General features: G+C 47.1%; 1 protein-coding gene across 2 annotated transcripts in view; it reads left to right on the top strand.

Moving 5' to 3' along the window:
* hsd17b8 (hydroxysteroid (17-beta) dehydrogenase 8) overlaps positions 1 to 23,641 on the top strand; it is a 51,098-nt gene that overhangs the window by 5,786 nt on the left and 21,671 nt on the right. The window contains exons 2-5 of one of the 2 annotated variants that reach the window (XM_068009714.1): positions 3,638 to 3,831; positions 11,403 to 11,519; positions 13,676 to 13,771; positions 15,400 to 15,485. In XM_068009714.1, the coding sequence (XP_067865815.1) occupies positions 3,638 to 3,831; positions 11,403 to 11,519; positions 13,676 to 13,771; positions 15,400 to 15,485 (493 nt within the window). The remainder of the gene's footprint in view (positions 1 to 3,637; positions 3,832 to 11,402; positions 11,520 to 13,675; positions 13,772 to 15,399; positions 15,486 to 23,641) is intronic. The other variant, XM_068009715.1, reaches the window with a different exon arrangement.

Here is a 23,641-nt window from a genome sequence, read left to right as displayed (position 1 = left end):
CATTCTTTTTACTCCCACCAGTTGAATGGCCTCCTGCACCATGGTGCTGTGGTCAGCTTGCTCATCCTCCCTGCAGTCCCTGCTCTCATCCACACAGGCTGTAAGAATCTCATACCTGTTGGACAAGTGCAAAGGCTGAGGCTCCTCCATTGCTACCTTCTGGATCCCCATACGTGCCTCACTTGTAATCACATCCTCCTGTCCCTGACCAGATCTTAAATACTTAACCTAAGGGGTCTGACTGCCTCCTGGAATAAAGTGTCCAGCTAATTTCCCCCTCCCTGGTGCATCGCAGTGTCTGAAGCTCAGACTCCAGCTTATCACCTCTGAGCCGAAGTTCTTCGAGCTGCAGATGTGATTGCAGTGGATCACACTGGTGTCCACCAGCTCCCACATGATACAGCTGTAACACATCACCTGCCCTGCCATGACTATTTTATTTAATAAGGATTTCAAGTTCTGAAAGACCACTCAGTGAATATTTATAGTTATATTGACTAGTTTAACTAGTTAAGCTATAAATTTAATACAGTACTTATATCTCCCTGATCCTAGTTTGAACTATTGCCCTAGTCTAGAGAAGAAAAATGTAAAACACACCAACCACACACCTCCCTGCTCACCTAACTAATTCCTGTGGACCTCAGCTCACAAGTCTTGCTCTTTCTCACTCCCTCCCTCAGATGGCTTCTTGTTTTGTAAAAATCCAGAACACCCTTTCCCCTTCTCTGCTCTTTCCCCTTCCCTACCCTCGCCCCTCCCCTCTCCCCTGCTCTCACCCCTCCTCTCTCCCCTTCCCTGCCCTCCCCTCTTCCCTTCTCTCCCTCCTCCCTTCCCCTCCCCTTCTTTCCCTACTCCCTCCTTCCCTCTCACCTCCCTTTCTCTCTCTTCTCCTTCTCCCCTCCTCTTCTCTCCCCCCCTCCTCTCCACTCCCCTTCTCTCCCTCCTCCCCTCCCCTTCTCTCCCTCCTTCCCTCCCCTTCTCTCCCTCCTTCCCTTTTTCCTCCCCTTCTCTCCCTCCTTCCCTTTTTCCTCCCCTTCTCTCCATCCTTCCCTTTACACCCCTCGCCCCTCCCCTTCTCTCCCTCCTCCACTCCCGCCTCCCTTCTCTCCCTACCCCTTCTCTCCCCCTCCCTCTCCCCTCCACTCTCCTACTCTCCCCTCTCCTCTCTCCTACTCTCCCCTTCTCTCACCCCTTCTCTCCCTCCTCTCTCCTTCCCTCCACTCTCCCCTTCCCTCCCTTCTCCCCTTCCCTTCCCTCTCCCCTTCTCTCCCCTCCTCTCCCCTTCTCTTCCCTCCCCTCTCCCGTTACCTTACCTCCCCTCTTCATTCCTCTCCCCCTCTCCTTCTCTGCCTCTATCCCCTTCCCTCCCTCTTTCCTTCTCTTTCTCTGCCACTCCCCTTCTCTCCCTCTCCCTACCACTCGATCCCATGCAGAATTATGTAAAATATTACACACAGAAGCAGGCTATTTGCCCAGCTGCTCCAGACTGGAGTTTAATTTCTGCCCAAGCCTACTCCCACTTTACTTCATTGAACCCCATGAACTCGATGGGCTGAATGGCCTCCTTTGCTGTATTCGATGATGCTGTGCCTTTCTCCTTTGTGTACTAGTCTAGCTTCCCTTAAATGCATCTATGACACAGAGAAATGTAAATGTCAGGAGATATTAAACGGAGGATGATGTTGAGTTGTAACGTTAAGATGTTTAAATTTGTGTATTTGTAAGTAGTTTTGTACTTCACAATTAATCAATGTGTAATCTCAGAAAAGAAACTAATTCATAGTCACGTTAGCATTGTACTTAAAGATTTATCTAAACTTTCAGTCCGCCACTTCCACCCCTCTCTCAGCCCAGAGGCATTCTACTTGCTGAGGGTACAATTCACTAAGACACTGTACCCTATTCAACTACCCAATGCTTTCACAGGGAGACACCACTGTGCACTAACCCTCCCAGTTGACACTTCCCTCCCTCTCCTCTCTCCCGAATCCATTCGACCTGGCACCTTTCACCCCCTCCATTCCTGGTTAAGCTGGTTGTCTTCTTGCAGTTTGAGAAAGCAGTCTTCCCATCGCCTCCTCGGATTCATGCCAGCACTCTTGTCCCTCACCTGGTTGATGTTGCCATTCTGCATCCTCTCTCAGTTGGTGATGGCACCCTCCTTTATATCACATCATGAAGTACTGTCGCCACCTTCTGCTCCACTCTTTTCCCCAAGCACTGCCCCCTGCTTCTCCTCCCTTCTCCCCTCACCTCCATTTCTTACCACTCTGCCCCAATTTTCACATCTATCAATTCTGCCCCTTTCACAGCTACACTAATCACCCACTCCCCTTCTACTGCCATCTCTATTCTACCGTCCCTATTAGTACCATTCATTCTCAATCCCCCTTTAACTGCAGTCAGTCTCACTGCCCCTTTCACTGCCATCCATTCACACTGTCCCCCTCTCCCATCAGTCCCACTCTGTTCCCCCCTCCCCATCACTCCCACTCTGTTCCCCCTCCCCCATCACTCCCACTCTGTCCCCCCTCCCCATCACTCCCACTCTGTTCTCCCTCCCTCATCACTGCCACTCTGTTCCCCCTCCCCCATCACTCCCATTCTGTTCCCTTTCTCCCATCACTTCCACTCTCTCCCACTCCCCATCACTCTCACTCTGTCCCACTCCACCATCACTCTCACTCTGTCCCCCTCCCCCATCACTCTCACTCTGTGTCCCCCTCCCCCATCACTTTCACTCTGTCCCACTCCCCCACCACTCTCACTCTGTCCCCATGACCCCCTCCCCCATCATCTCACTCTCTACCCCCTCCCCTATCACTCTCATTCTCTCCCCCATTGCTCTCACTGTGTCCCCTCTACCCCATCAGTCTCACTCTCCCCCCCCTCCCATCACTCTCACTCTGTTCTCCCTCTCCCATCACTCTCACTCCCTCCTCTTCATCACTCTCATTCTGTCTCCCCCTCCCCCATCACTCTCATTCTCTCCCCCATCGCTCTCACTGTGTCCCCTCTACCCCATCACTCTCACTTTCTTTCCCCTCCCCCATCACTCTCACTCTGTGTCCCCCTCCCCATCACTTTCACTCTTTCCCACTCCCCCACCACTCTCACTCTGTCCCCATGTCCCCCTCCCTCATCATTCACTCTCTACCCCTCCCCTGTCACTCTCACTCTCTCCCTCTCCCCATCACTCTCATTCTGTCTCCCCCTCCCCCATCACTCTCATTCTCTCCCCCATCTCTCTCACTGTGTCCCCTCTACCCCATCAGTCTCACTCTCCCCCCCTCTCCCATCACTCTCACTCCCTCCTCCCCATCACTCTCATTCTGTTCCCCCTCCCCATCATTCTTACTCTCTTTCCCCTCCCCCATCACTCTCACTCTGTCTCCCCCTCCCCATCACTGTCTCTCTCTCCCCCCTCCCCCATCACTCTCACTCTGTTCCCACCTGTCTGATTTGTGTCACTCCATGAATCTCCTGACCCTCTTCACTGGCCTGCTGCACACTTTTGCCCCTCCCTCTCCGTCCACCTCTCTCTCTCCCTGCTGACCTGATACCTTGGGGTTAACGCAGGGGACGGCACTGCTGCCATTCGTGGCCTTTATCTGTGACCTGTGATATCTTGTAGGTGGTGGCAGTGGGATTGGACGCGTTGTGTGCCAGCGTTTCGCTAAAGAGGGAGCTTCGGTGGCAGTGGTAGATATTGATGAAAGTGCTGCTCGCGAGACCCTCCAGACCCTGTCACACGATCAGCAGCACTCTGTGTTCGTCACGGATGTGACCTCCTCGGACAGTGTCCACAATCTTGTGTCTGGAATTCAGGTAGGAGGTACTGACATTGGCTTCGGGATCTTTCCAGTCATTAATTATCCTGATAACTGTTCTTCAAAGGTCTCAATGACATGGAACAGCATCTGTCTGGGGGAGCGGGGCATCTGTGTGGAGTATCTGGTAATTTAACCAGTGCTGGCTTGAGTTGGAGGAGTATGTGGTGCGTTACCCAGTGATGCCAGATGTGGTATGTGTCGGATACTTCAGTCAGTGCCCACTGTCCAAGCTGTGAAGGGGCATTAGACCCAACTGCATCTACCCACCTTCCACTATATCCTTCATCCCTTTCTTCGCATAGAAACACCTTGAGTGGCCTTTTGTATCAATATTATGTTTGTTGATAACTATTTTCCTTTGTTCGACGAAGTTCTCTGCCTGATTTTTTTTTTAACCTAATGTCCTTCTGTTTACTCTTGACAGTGACGAACAATTTGCCCCGAACGGTTTTGTCACTTTTCATCATAACCTGGAAAGTGTCAGTTAGATCACCCGAAGGGTATCTCTTTTCTGGAATAAAAGACAAGTCGAGCTTCTTTAACCTGTAGCAACGAATTAGATCAGGACCCAATACATTCATCCATGACCTAAGAAAAATACCTCTCTTCACTCTTTTATTATCTAGTTAGTACTTGTGTAAACTATTAATTTTAATTAAATTGCCTCCAGATCTGCTCTGTGCTAATACTCTTATTAATTCAGTTACTGTTATACTTACCCGATTGGAATTCTATTGCTTAATCTAAGCTGTAAATTTAATACCTTCAATTTTTCTTTTGGAGTGCGCGGGTGATTTGTTTACGTGTGTGGCCCCTTTAAATTTTTTTGTGTGGCGGCGCACGCACAGTAACTTAAAGGGGCCGATTCGTGCAAGGCCTGTGTGGGAACTTTCGGTTTGCTTCACGGCTACATGAGAGGGAACATTGCCTGTGACTGCAGACCCACACTACGAGGTTGACTCTCAGTGCCATCGGGGCACCTCGGGGTGGGCAGTAAATGCTGCGGTGTAGTGTCGCCCACTTCTAAAAGCCATTTCTCAAAGAGAGTGGGAGTTGAGTGTGGCTTCTCAATTGTTCTGTCAGGTGACAGCATAAATGGGTGAACGTCAATAATAGGACCCAGTCCTGTTGGAGGGTGAGGAAGTCTAGAGGAGGGGTGGAGGCTTTGGGAGGGGGGGGTCTGGTGGCAGGGAGGACTTGGCTGGGTTCTTGTAGAAGGGAAAGTACTGCAGGGGCGAAGGAAAAGCAGGGGGGACCGTAAATAACCTCTGTAACCACGACTGCATACGCGCCTGCATATGACTGTGCACAGACTGTGTTACAGCACAGCCTGGTCTCCAGTCATCTTGGAACCCCCTCGCCATTGGACCAAGGCCCTGCTCTGCTGAGGCTGTGTGGTGGCTGGCAGGCAACGACAACCCCACCTTAAAAAAAATAACATGCACATGCAACGTCCACCCGCCAAAGGGAAGAATGGGACCGGCAGCTTCAGGATCCTCATGGACAACCCCAACAGTGACAGTCCTGAGTGCCGCACCGCCATCATAGCTTGGGAACTCAGGCTGCTCAACATCGACATTGCTGCTCTAAACGAGACATGATGTGCAGGCGAGGGCCAACTGAAGGAGCAAGGCGGTGGATACACATTTTTCTGGAAGGGTCTCCGGGAAGAGGAATGACGCCTCCATGGTGTGGGCTTTGCCATTAAAAACTAGCTTGTCTGGCACCTCCGTGACTCCCCCTGTGGGATAAACGAGAGCCTCCCCATGGCCCGGCTCATCCTAACGAGAAAACGGCATGTCACTGACGTCAGGGCATACGCTCTTACTCCTGAGGCAACAGACAAGGCCAAGGAGGGATTCTACACTGACCTTGAACAATCCTTAACTTGAGTCCTAGCAGACAACCAAACTGCTCCTACTCGGAGACTTCACCGCCAGAGTCAGGAAGGACGTGAATCTCTGGAAGGGGGTAATTTGCAAGGAAGGAGTGGGAAAAGCAAACTCCAATGGAGTCCTCCTGATGAAATGCCTTGAGCCTGATCTTATCAAGACTAACACCCCGTTGCACCAGTGAGCCAAACATGGTGACATCCGTGGTCCAAACACTGGCATCTACTGGACTACAGCACCATTCAAGCGAGGGACCACAGAGATGTCCACATCACCTGCGCTGTGATAGGTGCCGACGACTGCTGGACCGACCACCGCCTCATTCGATCTACTATCTCCATCAGCCTAGCCCCCGAGCAGCACAAGCACCAAAAGCAGTGCTGCAAGAAAATTAACATCGAAGGCCTCAAAGATCCCGCAAAAGCTGCCCTTCTCAGTCAGTGCCTTAACCTCCAACCACCAGGAGCCACTGTGTGCCAGTAGTGCCTGGCCGATCCTAAAGGCGACCATAACAGGCACTTGCAAAGAGGTAAAGAGATCCTAGAAGCATTGTGACTGGTTTGACGAGAATGACGAAGTAATACAGGACCTAATCGAGCAAAAGCGCAAAGCCTTCACAGACTGGAAACTTCACCACACATCCTAGCTAAAGTAGTAATCCTACAGACTCCTGAAGGAAGTGATGCAGCATAAAACCCTGGACATAAAAAACAAATAGTGGGTAAAAAGCACGAGACATCCAGCAACTTGCAGACATCAACGACGTGCACGGTGTCTTCGGTGCTGCCAGTGCGATTTGTGATCCAAACACTCATGGGCGTACCCCGCTGAGAGCCAAGCATGGAGGAGAACTCATCAAGGACAGGGAGGCACTTAGTGCTCGCTGGAGGGAACGTTTCAAAGAACTCCTCAACTCCTGTCTTCGATTTGAATGTCTTCGACTCCATCCCACAACACCCTGTTCAGCTCAGTCTCAGTGCTGACCCAGTCCGGTGTGAGGTTGGAAAAGCCAGTCAGCAGCTGAAGAACAACAGGTCCTCTGGAGCAGACAGAATCTTTGCTGAAATCTTGAAGCCTGGCAGAGATACACTCCTGGCATGACTGCACAACTCCATATCCCTCATCTGGGATGGGAAGCGCTAGCTGGAGAACTGGACTTGAGGGACAGTCTGATCGTGACTGTATTCAAGAAGTGAGATGAGACCGATTACAGCAACTCCAGAGGAACCTCCCTGCTCTCTGCTACAGGGAAGATCATTGCAAGGATACTCCTCAATCGCCTGCACCCAGTGTGAAGAACCATCTGGAGTTGCTGTATGGCTTTCGTGCATCGAGATGCACAACAGACACGTTCTTCACTGCACTGCAAATCCAAGAAAAATGCAGGGAACAATGCCAACTGCTGTACATGGCCTTTTTTGACCTCTTGTTCTCAAACCCAAAACTAAGATCATCGTTTACTGGACAGCAGTGATCCCTGCACTTCTATCTGCTTCAGAGACTTGGACACCCTACAGCAGGAAGTTCAAAGCACTGGAGAAGCCTCCACAAGGTCTGGTGGCAAGAAAGGTGGTCCAACAGCAGCATCCTCTCCCAAGCCAACTTGCCCAGCATCAGGGAGATAACACCCAAAACCAGCTCTGCTGGGCAGGACATGTCATTCGCAGGCCTGACACCAGGCACCCGAAGCAGCTGTTCAACTCAGAACTCGGTCACAATAGGAGACTCCCAGGAGGTCAGCAGAAACATTTTAGAGATGGCACCAAAGCACCCCTGAAGAAATCAAACATCCCTGTCGACTTGTGGGAGTCTCTTGCTCGTAACCATCCTAGATGGAGAAAGCTCATTCGGGAAGGCATCGAACACCTCGAGGGTCTGCGCTGGGAGCATGCAGAGGCGATGTCGAGGTGTCAGAGGGAGCACACAAACCTCCAAACTCCTCACCTACCTGACCCTCCAAACACCACCTGCCCCTCATGTTGCAGAGTCTGCATATCACGCATTGGACTTATCAGCCATCTCAGAACCCATTGAACTGGAGTGGAAGCCAATCATTCTCAGTGCCAAAGAAGAAGTGCCAATCTTGTAAGGTGCTAATCCATTCACTGCTCACACAAGGTAAGTAAGCTTCAATTGATAGGAGAGGGAAGTGTCATAGCTGAAACTGCCTTGCTGCCACGATTTTTTAACATTCGCTGTTGTGATGTGGGCATCGCTGGCAAAGTCAGCATTTATTGCCCATCCCTAATTGCCCTTGGGCAGGTGGTGGCGAGCCGCCTACGACTGAGTGGCTTGCTAGGCCATTTCAGAGGGCAGTTCAGAGTCAACCACATTGCTGTGGGTCTGAAGTCATATGTAGGCCAAACCAGGTAAGGACGGCAGATCTCCTTCCCTGAAGGACATTAGTGAACCAGATGGGTTTTTCCAACAATCTGGTAGTTTAATGATCATCATGACTGAGACGAACTTTTAATTCCAGATTTATTAATGAATTGAATTTCAATTCCACCAGCTGCCATGGTGGGATTTGAACTCATGTCTCCTGGGACGTTAATCTAGGCTCCTGGATTACTAGTCCAATAACATTACCACTATACACTGTCGCCCAGTGAACAGCAATAAATAGTGTTCCAACCTGGGTGAGAAAGGTGTCTAGGGGTCTTTCTCAGCCTTCGCCTGTTCTTATTGTAACAGGGTTTTCATTTTAAACACACTGTGTTTTGAGCTCCCCCTTGGTGAATCCTTGTTCACCATTTTCCAATCATAAGGCAAAGAAATGAGCATAAACAGGCTTTCTTTGGTTTAAAGAAGAAAAGTGAAATTTTATTAAAGTTAAACTTAAACTCTAATTCAGTTAACGCCTATGAATATACACCGCTCCCCACATTAGCATGCATACTCAATACGCACATGCAAATAGAGACACAAAAGAGCAGAAGAAAAATAATAGGGAGGTTTGAGGCAGTATCTGAAGAGGTGTTTTTTTTACTGTACTTCGAGCTTGCTGTAGAGTCCTTGATTGTAGATAGTCTTGCTTTTCGTTGGGGCCCACTATTCTTCTTAAACTTGTTCACTGTAGGAGACTTTTCTCTCTTGGGGTTCATATGTCTTCAATGGTTTCTGAAGCTGGTGAGAGGGAGATGAGAGAAGACAGGAGAGAGGTCTTTTCAGTCCAGGAGTAAGCAGTTTTCTAAGTTCAAAGTCACTGTGGCAAGTCCAAATTCAAAAGACTCCAATAGCCAGTTAGTCACGTGATTAAATAAAAACAAGAAATGCTGGAAATACTCAGCAGATCTGGCAGCATCTGTGGAGAGAGAAGCAGAAATAACATTTCAGGTCAGTGAACCTTCATCAGAACTGGCAGAGGCTAGAAATGTAATAGGTTTTAAGCAAGTAAAATGGGGTTGGGGCAAAAGATAACAAAAGAGAAGGTGTCGATGGGACAAGGCCACAGAGAATAACTGGCCAGAAGGTCATGGAACAAAGGCAAACAGTATGTTAATGGTGTGGTGAAAGACAAAGAGTTAGTGCAGCGAGGGTGTTAATTGACAGAAAACTGAACCGCCTGGCCCCAGGCACAAATATGAAAAAAAAATAGGGTAGGCACAGTGGAAACAAACTAAACAAACTAAAATAAAATAAACACATAAAAAATAACTAAAAATAAAATGGGGGGCCCGTCATGCTCTGAAATTATTGAACTCAATGTTCAGTCCAGCAGGCTGTAGCATGCCTAATTGGTAAATGAGGTGCTGTTCCTCAAGCTTGCGTTGATGTTCACTGGAACTGTCCCAGGACAGAGGTGAGAGCAGGCGGGTGTATTGAAGTGGCCAGCAACTGGATGCTCAGGGTCATGCTTTCGGACTGAGCGGAGGTGTTCCGCAAAGCGGTCACCCAGTCTGTGTTTGCTCTCCCCAATGTAGGGGAGACCACATTGTGAGCAGCGAATACAGTATACTCAATTGAAAGAAGTACAAGTAATTCGCTGAGAGGAGGTAAATGGGCAGGTATTACACCTGCGATTGCAGGGGAAGGTGCCGTGGGAAGGGGTGGTGGCAGTAATGGAGGAGTGGACCAGGGTGTCGTGGAGGAAATTATCTCTCGGAATGCTGACAGGGGAGGGAAAGAGAAGATGTGTTTGGTAGTGGCATCATGATGTTCCAGTGAACATCAGCGCAAGCTCAGTCCGAAAGCATGACCCTGAGCATCCAGTTGCTGGCCACTTCAATACACCCGCCTGCTCTCACCTCTGTCCTGGGACAGTTCCAGTGAACATCAACGCAAGCTTGAGGAACAGCACCTTATTTACCAATTAGGCACGCTACAGCCTGCCGGACTGAACATTGAGTTCAATCATTTCAGAGCATGATGGGCCCCCTTTTTCATTTTTAGTTATTTTTTCTGTTTTCTTTTTTCTTTTTTATGTGTTTATTTTATTTTAGTTTGTTTAGTTTGTTTCCACTGTGCCTTTTTTCATATTTGTGCTTGGGGCCAGGCTGTTCAGTTTTCTGTCAATTAACACCCTCTCTGCTCTAACTCTTTGTCTTTCACCACACTATTAACATACCGTTTGCCTTTGTTCCATGACCTTCTGGTCAGTTATTCTCTGTGGCCTTGTCCTATCAACACCTTCTCTTTTGTTATCTTTTGCCCCACCCCCGCTTTACTTGCTTAAAACCTATTACATTTCTAACCTCTGCCAGTTCTGATGAAGGGTCACTGGCCTGAAGCGTTAACTCTGCCTCTCTCTGCACAGATGCTGCCAGACCTGCTGAGTATTTCCAGCATTTCTTGTTTTTATTTCAGATTTCCAGCATCTGCAGTATTTTGCTTTTATTTTAGTCACGTAACTAAACTGGTCTGACCATGTCTGTTAGTGTATTCAGCCATTTTAGCAGTTAACCTGGAATGTTAGCCTCTCCACCTACAACGTCTGGCAATCAAAAGTCCATTATGGATTAAATTGGAGCAGGGAGTGGCCTCTTTGTCCTTTCCAACGACTGTTACTGTAAAAAATGTCTTTCCAGTCAAGGATCTGGTGTTTTTTTGTGAAAAACAAGTTCTTTCTTTACTCAAGTAACAGTTTAAAAATCAATGTTCATGTGACAAAACTAATGTGTCTCATTCTTGGCAGGTGGGGGCCTGCATGACAGTAGTGTTGGGAGGGATGTGAACTGTAATTGCAACCCAGAAGGGAGCAACAAGGCTTTATTGGTGGAGTGAATTATGAGGGACAATTAGACATTCCTAGAGAAGTGATGTCTCAGACAGGAGCTCACAGAGGTACGTAAAGATCCTTGGCTGGACAGGGAATATAAGCTCAGAGCTATACTTTTGCATTGGTTACTGTCGTCGGAAAGACTTGCAGAGGGCACACGAAGGACAGACTCAGTGTAATATTTCTTGACTCTGAGTGTGACCAACAAATCAAACAGATTACCTGGGGGAGGCGGCCAAGCCCGGACACTCAACACACCTGAGAAACAAGCAGATACTGCAACGAGAAGATGTTGGGTTGGTTTCTTGGAAGGATGAGACCAAAAGGGCACAAGGGTCATTATGGTTTGAATCCGTTGTGTGAGCCTGTGACCTTTGCCCTTGTTTACTCGGGTCGATCGCATCATGGATTCCCCCATCACAGTAACCCCTGCCCATTCACCGTTTTGTCTTTCAGACGCAGTTTTCCCGTCCTCCCTGTATAGCAGTGAATTGTGCTGGAATCACCATGGATAGCTTGCTTCTGAAGATGCAGGAAGAAGCTTTCGACCGAGTATTAAAGGTTAATTTGAAGGTGTGTGGCATTGCCAAGAGGATGGAGACTGAAGGCAGTGGGGGAGGGGGGGAATTCACATCGTGGGGTAGATGTTCACTTTCAACCCCTGGGTATTAAACTGGGAGTTGCAGATCAGTCAATTTTCCTTTCCACGTTTTTAGGTGGGCAGATTGAATTTTCTGGAGGATGTTAGGGGCAAGCAAATCAGAGCAGAAACCTTGCCATGTGATATCAGTAACAAATAGGTTGATGCATTTGTATGAACTCCCTCTGTCTCCAGTTAGAATGAATGAGAGAACTTGCCTCTATATAGCTTCTTTCACATCCTCAGGATGGCCCAAAGCACTTTACAGCTGGTGAATTACTTTTAGAGTCATAGTGAGATACAGCACTGAAACAGGCCCTTCAGCTCACCGAGTCTGTGCCGACCATCAACCACCCATTTATACTAATCCTACATTAATCCCATATTCCTTACAACACATCCCCACAATTCTCCTACCACCTACCTACACTAAGGGCAATTTACAATGGCCAATTTACCTATCTACCTGCAAATCTTTGGCTGTGGGAGGAAACCGGAGCACCCGGCGGAAACCCACACGGTCACAGGGAGAACTTGCAAACTCTGCACAGGCAGTACCCAGAACTGAACCCAGGTCGCTGGAGCTGTGAGGTTGCGGTGCTAACCACTGCGCCACTGTGCTGCCAATTTTGAAACATAGTAACTGCTGTAATGTAGGGAACGCAGCAGACAAGCTCCCACAAACAGCGATGAGCTAACTACAGATAATCTGTTTTTTTTCAGTGGTGTTGGTTGAGGTATAAATATAGTCCCCAGGACACTGTGGAGAACTCCCCTGCTCTTCTTCAAAATAGTGCTGTGGGATCTTTTACACCCGCCTGAGATGGCCTCTCGGTAAAATAGCACCTCCAACAGTGCAGCACACACTCAGCACTGCACTGGAGTGTCAGCCTGGATTATGCACACAAATCTCTGGAGTGAATACATAACCTTTTGACTCAAAGACGAGCGTGCTGACACTGAGCCAAGCTGGCATTTAAAATAAGCCAATTTAAATAGTGGAGCAACTTATTCCCTGCACAGAGGTTAACTGATTTGCCACAAATATTGCAGGCCCTGACTTCAGCCCGGTAGTTTCCTTGTCCCTTAGGTAGGTCTGATAGGAAGGGGTTGGCTAATATTATCCACTCATGACTCCTCACACTGATCTAAAAGGGTTTCTTCCAATCTCTGCCTGTCAGCGACATCCTAAATAGTGAAGGAAGACTTCCTCTAATTACTGTTGAAATCTTCCTTTGGGAACTCACTTACAGTTTCACTGGAACATTAAGGAATCCTCCTGCTGTGTTTACAATGTTGCTGACTCGTGACTGAGGAAAACTCCACCTGATATCGGAGAACATCACATGGCCGTGCCTTCTTTCCTTTGAAAGGTTGATGGAATAGCTGAACAGACTTGATGTTGAAAGCAGTTTAAGGCTGTGCTACACTCTGTTCCCCGACACATTAACCAATCCGTTTCTCTCCTCAGCTGCTGACTGGCATTTGAAGTACTGTGCACAGTTTTGGTCTCCGTACCTAAAGAATGATGTACATGCCTTAGAGGCGGTGCAACAAAGGTTCACTACATTCTGATGAGAGAGTTGTCCTGTGAGGAGAGATTGAGTAGAATGGCTTATACTGTCTGAAATTTAGAGGAATTGAGAGGTGAAACTTATAAGATTTTGTGACAGCTTGACAGAGTAGATGCTGAGACACTGTTGCACTGTTTCCTCTCGCTGGAGATTCTAGAATTAGGGAGTGTTGTCTCAGGATAAAGGGTCAGCCGCTGTGATGAGAAATTTCTTCACTCTGAGGGCTCTTCTCTACCACGGAGGGCTACGGAAGCTCAGTTGTTGCGCATAGTCAAGGCTGAGATCGATAGATTTTTTTTGGAATGTGAGGGGATCAAGGGATATGGGGATCAGGAAGGAAAGTAGATGTAGAAGATCGGCCATGATCTTATTGAATGGTGAAGCAGGCTCGAGAGACCTTATGGCCTACTCCTTCTCCTAGTTCTTTATGTTCATATGTTCCTCTTTTAATCCTGTTCCCTTCCTTTCTGTACATGCTCCTGCTGACCCTTGCCTCTGGAACTGTGTCTCCACAGGGTACGTTCCTGGTGACCCAGGCAGTTGCCAAGGCATTGATCACCAGCGGTGCCAAGAAGGGCTCCATCATCAACCTGGGGAGCATTGTGGGTAAGGTACGGACAGATGGCATGATGGGAAAGCAGTGGGGCTGGTGCCTTTATTCACTGCTCAGCTCTTTAGTTTGCTTCTTTGACGGCACCTTCCAAACCTGCAAGCTCTATCGCTTAGAAGGACCAGGGCAGCAGATGCATGAGAACACCACCATCTGCAAGTTCCCCTCCAAGTCACACACCATCCTTAGTTGGAACTATATTGCTATTCATCATCGCTGAGTCAGAATCCTTATCTAAAAGCAGTGTAAGAGTTAGAGATTTCAGAAAAAGCTTACTTTATTTATCCCTTTTGCTACATTTTATCCTACCCATAATTCTTGCATTATCTGTTCAGCCTTGGTTTCAGTTGAAAAAAAAAGCTACAAAAGCAACTGATCCAACAAAATACTCATCTCCATCAGTGACCTGATAGAGGTCTTTAAAATTACGAAGGGGTTTTTTTTTAGTTTAGAGATACAGCACTGAAACAGGCCCTTCGGCCCACCGAGTCTGTGCCGAACATCAACCACCCATTTATACTAATCCTACACTAATCCCCTATTCCTACCAAACATCCCCACCTGTGCCTATATTTCCCTACCACCTACCTATACTAGTGACAATTTATAATGGCCAATTTACCTATCAACCTGCAAGTCTTTTGGCTTGTGGGAGGAAACCGGAGCACCCGGAGAAAACCCACGCAGACACAGGGAGCACTTGCAAACTCCACACAGGCAGTACCCGGAATCGAACCCTGGTCCCTGGAGCTGTGAGGCTGCAGTGCTAACCACTAGGGTAGACGGAGAGAAGATGTTTCAACTTGTGTGGGGGAGTCCAAAACTAGGGGACCATAAATATCAGATGGTCACTAATAAATCCAATCGGGAATTCAGGAGCAATTTCTTTACCTAGGGAGCGGTGAGAATGTGGAACTCGCTACCACAGGGAGTGGTTGCGGTGAATAGTGTAGATGTTTTTAAGGGCAAGCAAGATGAGCACATGAGGGAGAAAGGAACAGAAGGGTCTGCTGATAGGCTGAGATGAAAAGGGGTGGGAGGAGGCTTGTGCAGAACATAAATGCCAGTATGGATCAGTTGGGCCGAATGTCCTGTTTCTCTGCTGTAATTCCTGTGTACGAGTAAACTCAGCGGATCTGTAGTACTTTGAGGCATTCTTGAAAGATGTGTTATGGCTCTCTACAAATCCAGGTCCCTCTTCCTGTGCCCCACTAACTTCCATAAAGGTGAGAGGTGGAGCATAAACACTGGCATAGACCAGTTGGGCCGGATGGCCTGTTCCTGTGCTGTAAAACTCCATGTAATTTATCCTAGCAGTCTCGGTTCACTGAAGTTCCAGAGGTGAAAAAGCAGTATCTGACCCACCAAACTTCCCATCCCTGTGTTTGGGGCTTTCTTGTACCTCACTGTCTGGTTCAAGGGCCAAGCGAGCCCCTGCAAGTGATATGTGGGTTTAATACAGGGCTGAAGAAAGAGGGCTGTGTGTGGCTCTGCAGAGTTTGAGCCTGACAATGGCACTGCAGCGGAGGAGGTGGGGGGAGTAGTTAAACTGCCTCTGGGCTGGTGGGTGGGGTGGTTGCTTTGTGTCAGTGGGAGGAGATTTACTCTGGCTTTACTATATGGTTTCAGGTTGGAAATGTCGGACAGACAAATTACACTGCATCCAAAGCTGGCGTGGTGGCCCTGACGAAGACCAGTGCGAAAGAGCTGGCAAGGTAGTCAGTACTGTGTGTTACAGTGTGTGTGTTACTGTGTGGGCATTAAACTGTGTGATATTGTGTGTTACAGTGTGTGTGTTACTGTGTGGGCAGTATGCTGTGTGATGTGTGTGTGTTACTGTGTGAGCATTACACTGTGTGATATTGTGTCTTACAGTGTGTATGTTACTGTGTGGGCATTATACTGTGTAATACTGTATTTATTTATTTAGAGATACAGCACTGAAACAGGCCCTTCGGCCCACCGAGTCTGTGCCGACCATCAACCACCCATTTATACTAATCCTACACTAATCCCATATTCCTACCACATCCCCACCTGTCCCTATATTCCCCTACCACCGACCTATACTAGAGGCAATTTATAATGGCCAATTTACCTATCAACCTGCAAGTCTTTGGCTGTGGGAGGAAACCGGAGTACCCGGCGAAAACCCACGCAGACACAGGGAGAATTTGCAAACTCCACACAGGCAGTACCCAGAATTGAACCCGGGTCACTGTCAATGTGTGTGTGTGTGTTACTGTGTGGACATTATACTGTGTAATATTGTGTATTACAATGTGTGTGCATTACTATGTGGGCATTATACTATGTGGTATTGTTGGTAATCTGGTAAATCTCCTCTGTACCCTCTCAAGGGTCCTCACATCCTTCCTAAAGTTTGGCGACCAGAACTGGGCGCAGTACTCCAGTTGGGGCCTAACCTTTATAAAGGTTTGGCATAACATACATGTTTTTGTACTCAGTGCCTGTATTTAGGAAGCTCAAGATCCGATATGCTTTACTAATCACACTCTCAATATGGCCTGCCACCTTCAAAGATTGATGCACATGCACCCCCGGTCCCTCTATTCCTGCACACTGTTTAGAACTATTCCATTAAGTATATATTGCCTCTCCCTATTCCTTCAGCCAAAATGCATCACCTCACACTTGTGAGTATTAAATTCCATCTGCCACCTCCCTGTGCATACTGCTGGCCTATCTATGTCCTGTTACAGGTAGGTCATATCATCCTCACTGTTTGCCACATCTCCAAGTTTGGTGTCGTCAGCAAATTTTGAGATTCTACTCCGTATTCCAGTATCCAAGTCATTTAGATATAGCAAAAAAAGCAGTGGTCCCAGCACTGACCCTTGGGGAACACCACTGTCTACCATTCTCCAGTCTGAAAAGCAACCATTTACTATGACTTGCTGTTTTCTGTCTTTCAGCCAATTTTTTATCCAATTGTACACTGACCCCTCTATTCCATGAGCCTCAATTTTCTTAACCAGCCTTTTATGTCAAATGCTTTCTTAAAATCCATATTAACAACATCCACCACATTCCTTCATCAACTGTTACTTCATCAAAAAATTCAATTCGTTTAGTCAAGCATGATCTGCCTTTTACAAATCCATGCTGGCTATCCTTAATTAACTCAAACCTCTCTAAGTATTGTTATTTTCCCTGATTATTGTTTCTAAAACCTTACCCACCACTGATGTTAAACTAACTGGCCTGTAGTTGCTTGGACTGACCTGTTACGACCAGGTGAGAGGGGGTCTAGGGGTTCATTCTCAGCCTTTGCCTGGTTTAACCGTAACAGGGTTTAATTTTAAAACACCGTGTTTTTAGCTCCCCCTCAGTGAATCCTTGTTCAGTGCTCCAATTGTAAGGCAAAGAAATCAAACAGGTTTCCTTAGATGTAAACAAGAAAGGTGAAAGTTTATTAATCTTAAACTCTAATCCAGTTAACAACTACGAATATGCGACGCGACCACGCTATAAACACAATAAACACAAACGCAGGTAGGGACAGAAAAAAATAGGAATAAAGGGGAAAAGTTTGAGGCAATATCTGGTAGTTACAATCCTTTAAGTTCAATGTGGAATCTCTGGTTGCCGTAAGTCTTGCAATTCATTGGGGCCCAGTTTACGCTTCAACTTGTTCCGATGTAGGAGCCTTTTCTCTCTGGAGGTTTACTTGTCTTCCGTGGGTCCAGTGGCTTGGGGAGAGAGAGAGAGAGCCAGGCGAGAGACTTCCTTGTTCCAACTTCAGTTGCACACTGCCTTCTGAATTCAAACTGTCCTGTGGCTAGTTCAAAAAACCTGGAGCAGCCAATCAGTCATGTGGCCAGCTAGGTTAACCAGTCCTGGCTCTGTGGATTGTATCATTTTAGCAGGCCCTGGAATGTGCTTCCTTACGCCTTCAATGTCTGGTGATCAAAATCCATTTGGGTTAATTGGAGCAGGGAATAATCCTTTGTCTCCACAAACAGCATCTCTTAGTATGCAAATGTCCTTCCAGTCCAGTGTCTGGTGGTCTTAAAACAAGTCATTTTTTCACTCCAGCAACAGTTTAAAATCACTGACAAAATTAATATGCCTCATTCTTGGCAGGTGGGGGTCTGCATGTTGGTCCTTACACACTTTCTTGAATGAGGGTGTCACATTTGTCACTCTCCAATCCTCTGGCACCTCCCCCGTATCCAGGGAGAATTGGAAGATTATGGCAAGCCCTTCCGCAAGCTCCATCCCCACTTCTTTAGCAACCTGGGATGCAAACCATCCGGAACAGGTGACTAAGCATAGCCAGCCTTTTTACAGCTTCCCCTTCTCAGTTTTCATCCTATCCATTGCCTCTGCTCTCTCTGATTCTACCGATATTTTGCCAGCCTCCATTTCCTTATTAAACAATTTACTCATTAAGTAGATTAGCCGTGACCTGTGCCATTAAAGCATATATTACTCTCTCTGTCCCTAATAGGCTCCACTCCTCCTCTTACTTCTCGCTTACTACTTACATGCCGGTAGAAGATTTTTGGGTTCCCTTTTCTGTTGATTGCCATTCTATTCTCATATTCTCTCTTTGCCAGTCTTATTTTCCTCTTCACCTCCTTTCTCAACTTATTGTATATGGCCTGCTTCTCACTTGGTCAGTTCACCTGACATGATCACACACTCTCTTTTCTCGTTTCATTATCATTTCTTTCTCCCTCATCAACCAAGGAGCCCTGTTCTTGATTCCTCTACCCTTTCACCCTGTTGGAATGTTGTTAGCCTATACCGGAATCATTACTTCCATGTGTGTTGGCACTAAGAAAACAGAGGTGGCTTTGGTGGATCGGACACATCTGCAGGATGGAAGACAGTCGCATACCCAACGACCTTCTGTATGGTGAGGTAGCCACGGCCAGAAGACCAGTGGGGCGCCCAAAGCTCTGCTTCACGGATGCTTGCAAGCATGACATGAAGGCCCTAAATGTTGACTATCGCACCTGGGAGTCACTAGCTGGTGAAAGAAGGAATTGGCGGCACATCTTGTGGATTGGTGTGTACTACCACAACAACCGGTGGCTAGGGCACCTTGGCAACAGGTGACAATGCTGCAAACAATATCTCGCAGCATCACTTGACAGCTTCACGTGCAGCACTTGTGGTAGAACCTGCCTCTCAAGGATTGGCCTTCACAGCCATCAGGAAAGGTGCACCAAGAGAAGATACCTCACCGAAATGGATTGTTTGCTGTGTGTCCATCGTCTTTCATAGATGGAAGGATGCTAACCAGCTAAACCATACTGTGTTATATTGTGTATAACTGAGAGTGTATAACTCAGCAATGACCACCTTTGGCAAACGTGAGAAGCAGAATGCAGACTGGTTTCAATCTCATTTTGAAGAGCTGGAACCTGTCATAGCCGCGAAGCGCACTGCACTGTTGAACTACAAGAAAGCCTCCAGCGAGTTAACATCCGTAGCGCTTAAAGTAGCCAGAAACGCTGCACAAAGAACAGCCAGGCACTGAGCAAATGTCTACTGGCAACACCTATGTAGTCATATTCATCTGGCCTCCGACACCGGAAACATCAGAGGAATGTATGGTGGCATTAAGAGAGCTTTTGGGCCAACCATCAAGAAGATCGCCCTGCTCAAGATTAAATCGGGACACAATCACTGACCAACGCAAGCAAAATGGACCGCTGGGTTGAGCACTACCTAGAACTGTACTTCAGGGAAAATGTTGTCACTGAGATGCCCTCAATGCAGCCCAGTCTCTGCCAGTCATGGATGAGCTGGACGAACAGCCAACAAAATTGGAACTCAGTGATGCCATTGATGCTCTAGCCAGTGGAAAAGCCCCCCAGAAAGGACAGCATTACCCCTGAAATAATCAAGTGTGCCAAGCCTGCTATACTCTCAGCACTCCGTGAACTGCTTTGCCTGTGCTGGGATGAGGGAGCAGTACCACAGGACATGTGCAATGCCAATATCATCACCCTCTATAAGAACAAGGGTGACCGCGGTGACTGCAACAACTACCGTGGAATCTCCCTGCTCAGCATAGTGGGGAAAGTCTTTGCTAGAGTAGTTTTAAACAGGCTCCAGAAGCTGGCTGAGCGTGTCTACCCTGAGGCACAGTGTGGCTTCCGTGCAGAAAGATCCACCATTGACATGCTGTTCTCCCTTCGCCAGCTGCAGGAGAAATGCCGTGAACAACAGATGCCCCTCTACGTTGCTTTCATAGATCTCACCAAAGCCTTTGACCTCGTTAGCAGACGTGGTCTCTTCAGATGTCTAGAAAAGATCAGATGTCCACCAAAGCGACTAAGTATCGTCACCTCATTCCATGACAATATGAAAGGCACAATTCAGCATAGCGGTGCCTCATCAGACCCCTTTGCTATCCTGAGTGGCGTGAAACAGGGCTGTGTTCTCGTACCTACACTGTTTGGGATCTTCTTCTCACTGCTGCTCTCCCATGCGTTTAAGTCTGCAGAAGAAGGAATTTTCCTCCACACAAGATCAGGTGGCAGGTTGTTCAACTTTGCCAGTCTTAGAGCGAAGACCAAAGTATGGAAAGTCCTCATCAGGGAACTCCTCTTTGCTGACGATGTTTCATTAAAATCCCACACAGAAGAGTGTCTGCACAGACTCATCGACAGGTTTGCGGCTGCCTGCAATGAATTTGGCCTAACCATCAGCCTCAAGAAAACGAACATCATGGGACAAGACGTCAGAAATGCTCCATCCATCAATATCGGCGACCACGCTCTGGAAGTGGTTCAAGAGTTCACCTACCTAGGCTCAACTATCACCAGTAACCTGTCTCTTGATGCAGAAATCAACAAGTGCATGGGAAAGGCATCCGCTGCTATGTCCAGACTGGCCAAGAGAGTGTGGGAAAATGGCGCACTGACACAGAACACAAACGTCCTAGTGTTTCAAGCCTGTGTCCTCAGTACCTTGCTCTACGGCAGCGAGGCCTGGACAATGTATGTCAGCCAAGAGCGACGTCTCAATTCATTCCATCTTCGCTGCCTCTGGAGAATCCTTGGCATCAGGTGGCAGGACCGTATCTCCAACGCAGAAGTCCTCGAGGCGGCCAACATCCCCAGCATATACACGTGACTGAGCCAGCAGCGCTTGAGATGGCTTGGCCATGTGAGCCACATGGAAGATGGCAGGATCCCCAAGGACACATTGTACAGCGAGCTCGCCACTGGTATCAGACCCACCGGCCGATCATGTCTCCGCTTCAAAGACGTCTGCAAACACAACATGAAGTCCTGTGACATTGATCACAAGTCGTGGGAGTCAGTTGCCAGTGATCACCAGAGCTGTCAGACAGCCATAAAGCCGGGGCTAAAGTGTGGCGCGTCGAAGAGACTTAGCAGTTGGCAGGAAAAAGACAGAAGCGCAAGGAGAGAGCCAACTGTGTAACAGCCCCGACAACCAATTTTATCTGTAGTGCCTGTGGAAGAGTCTGTCACTCTTGAATTGGCCTTTATAGCCACTCAAGGTGCTGCTTCACAAACCACTGACCACCTCTAGGCGCTTACCCATTGTCTCTCGAGACAAGGAGGCCAAAGTAGAAGAAGTGTAACTGTCTGAGCATTTTACTGTGTGATATTGAGTGTTACAGTGTGTGCATTACTGTGGTGGGGCATTATACTGTGTGATATTGCACGTTACTGTGTCTGTGTTACTGTTTGGGCAGTATACTGTATGATATTCTGTGTTACTGTGTGTGCGTTTTACCATATATGTTATTCTGTTTGATACTGTGTATTACAGTGTTACTTTTTTTTTTACCTCATTCACAGGAGGTGAGTGTTGCTGGCAAAGCCAGCATTTATTGCTCATCCCTAACTGCCCCTGACAAGGTGGTGGTGAGCTGTCTTCTTGAACTACTGCAGTCCATGTGGGGTAGGTACACCCACAGTGCTGTTAGGGAGGGAGTTCCAGGATTTTGACCCAGTAGCAGTGAAGTAATGGTGATATAGTTCCAAGTCTGGATGGTGCCTGACTTGGAGGGGTACTTGCAGGTGGTGGTGTTCCCATGCATCTGCTATCTTTGTCCTTCTCGGTGGTAGAGTTCCCTGGTTTGGAAGGTGCTATTGAAGGAGCCTTGGCAAATTGCTGCAGGTTGAGGGAGTGAATGTTTAAGATGGTGGATGGGGTGATCAAGTGAGCTGCTTTGTCCTGGATGCTGCTGAGCTTCTTGAGTGTTGAGTATTGGAGCTACACCCATCCAGGCAAGTGGAGAGTATTCCATCACGTTCCTGACTTGTACCTTATAAATGGTGGACTGGCTTTGGGGAGTCAGGAGCTGAGTTACTTGCCGCAGAATACACAGCCTTTGACCTGATCTTGTAGCCACAGTATTTATATAGCTGGTCAAGGTAAGTCTGTGATCAATGGTGACACCCAGGATTCTGATGGTGGAAGGTTCAGTGATGGTCATGCTGTTAAATGTCAAGGGCAGATGGTTAGTATTATACCCAGAAAGCTTGTTGTCATAGGATGATGCTGGAGCCAATATTTACACAGTGTTGCATTTATTTTGCAAAGTAAAAAGATTACAGACATGCAGCTCCTCACTCAACCTTCACCCAGTTTCAGTTAGTGTCTGCTTCTGTATACTCAAGTAAGACCCTAATTAACATCCTCCACCTGCATACGATTGAATACAATTAACAGATCCCCTTCGCTTTCTTTAACACAAACATTTCAAAACAATCAAAATAAATTCCATACTCTGTACAAAGCATTATACTGTGAGATGCCCTCTTCTCTAGGACCCCTAACAATTTCTTTGCACAAGCATTTCTCTTCATAGTTGATGATTCACATGTACCCATTTAATTTTGGAGATTTCCTTTCTCTGCAGCAAAGTCAATCCATAGCCTTTTTCCACTCACACTTTTTGTAAGTGTACATTATCCCACAAGGAACGATTAACTACATAACATTCAATGGGTATCTAGTCTTCAACATGCCCTTTGTACAGAATCTCACCCACAATATGTGACAAATAGTAAACCCCATATCCACTGCCTCCATAAGAACCAGTGTTTCTGCAGCTAAAGTACTTTTAACAACTCTTTTTTCCTTAGCTTCCCAAGCTATCGGACAACATTTCCCATTTTCACCCATCAAAAATATTATGAAACCAGCTGCACCTGAATACCCATCAGCAAAATTAGCATGTGAAGCATTGCTAAAAAAATGTCTAGTTTCATATTCTTTGGGTCAGGGAACTTAAGGCTGGGAATTTAAGCACACATTTTTCCAGATTTTACTTTCTAATGCGTTATTTGCCCATAAGACATTCTCAACTTTAGGTTGTTTCATCATAGGACTTAACGCCAACACGCCAAAATGAGCACCAGGTCTAGCTTGAGCACACAACCACTTTAATTGACCAATCAAGCTTTGCAATTTCTCTGTCTTTTCTTTAGACGTATCATCATCTTTCTGTGAGGATTTAGCACGATTAACCGGGATGGGAGTAACACTCTCTAAATAGGATTGTTGATTTAATGTTATTCCAGACCTACTCTACTTAATATCTAAATCAAAATATTTAAAAGCCCCACAAGCCTGACTCCCATTCTTAAATTCTACTCTAATCTTATGAAGAACACATTTCTCAAATTCTGCAGTACCACCCCATAAGAAATCATCAACATGCATCATGAAGATGTCTTAAAGTTTCCCTTTATGATACCAATAAAATATTGCAGGATCTGTTTTTAGTTGGATACAACCAATTTGCAGCAAAACAGATCTCACCGAGAAATACCCCACCCTGGAAGCATCATTAAGCCCATAGACACTTACTTTCCATAGTTTTCCTTCGGCATCTAGGAAAAGACAATGG

This window comes from Heterodontus francisci, chromosome 29 (assembly GCF_036365525.1).
Source record: "Heterodontus francisci isolate sHetFra1 chromosome 29, sHetFra1.hap1, whole genome shotgun sequence".
Classification (NCBI taxonomy): Eukaryota; Metazoa; Chordata; class Chondrichthyes; order Heterodontiformes; family Heterodontidae; genus Heterodontus; species Heterodontus francisci.
The sequence above is the reverse complement of the archived record's forward strand: the minus strand, read 5'-3'. Positions and strand labels throughout refer to the sequence as shown.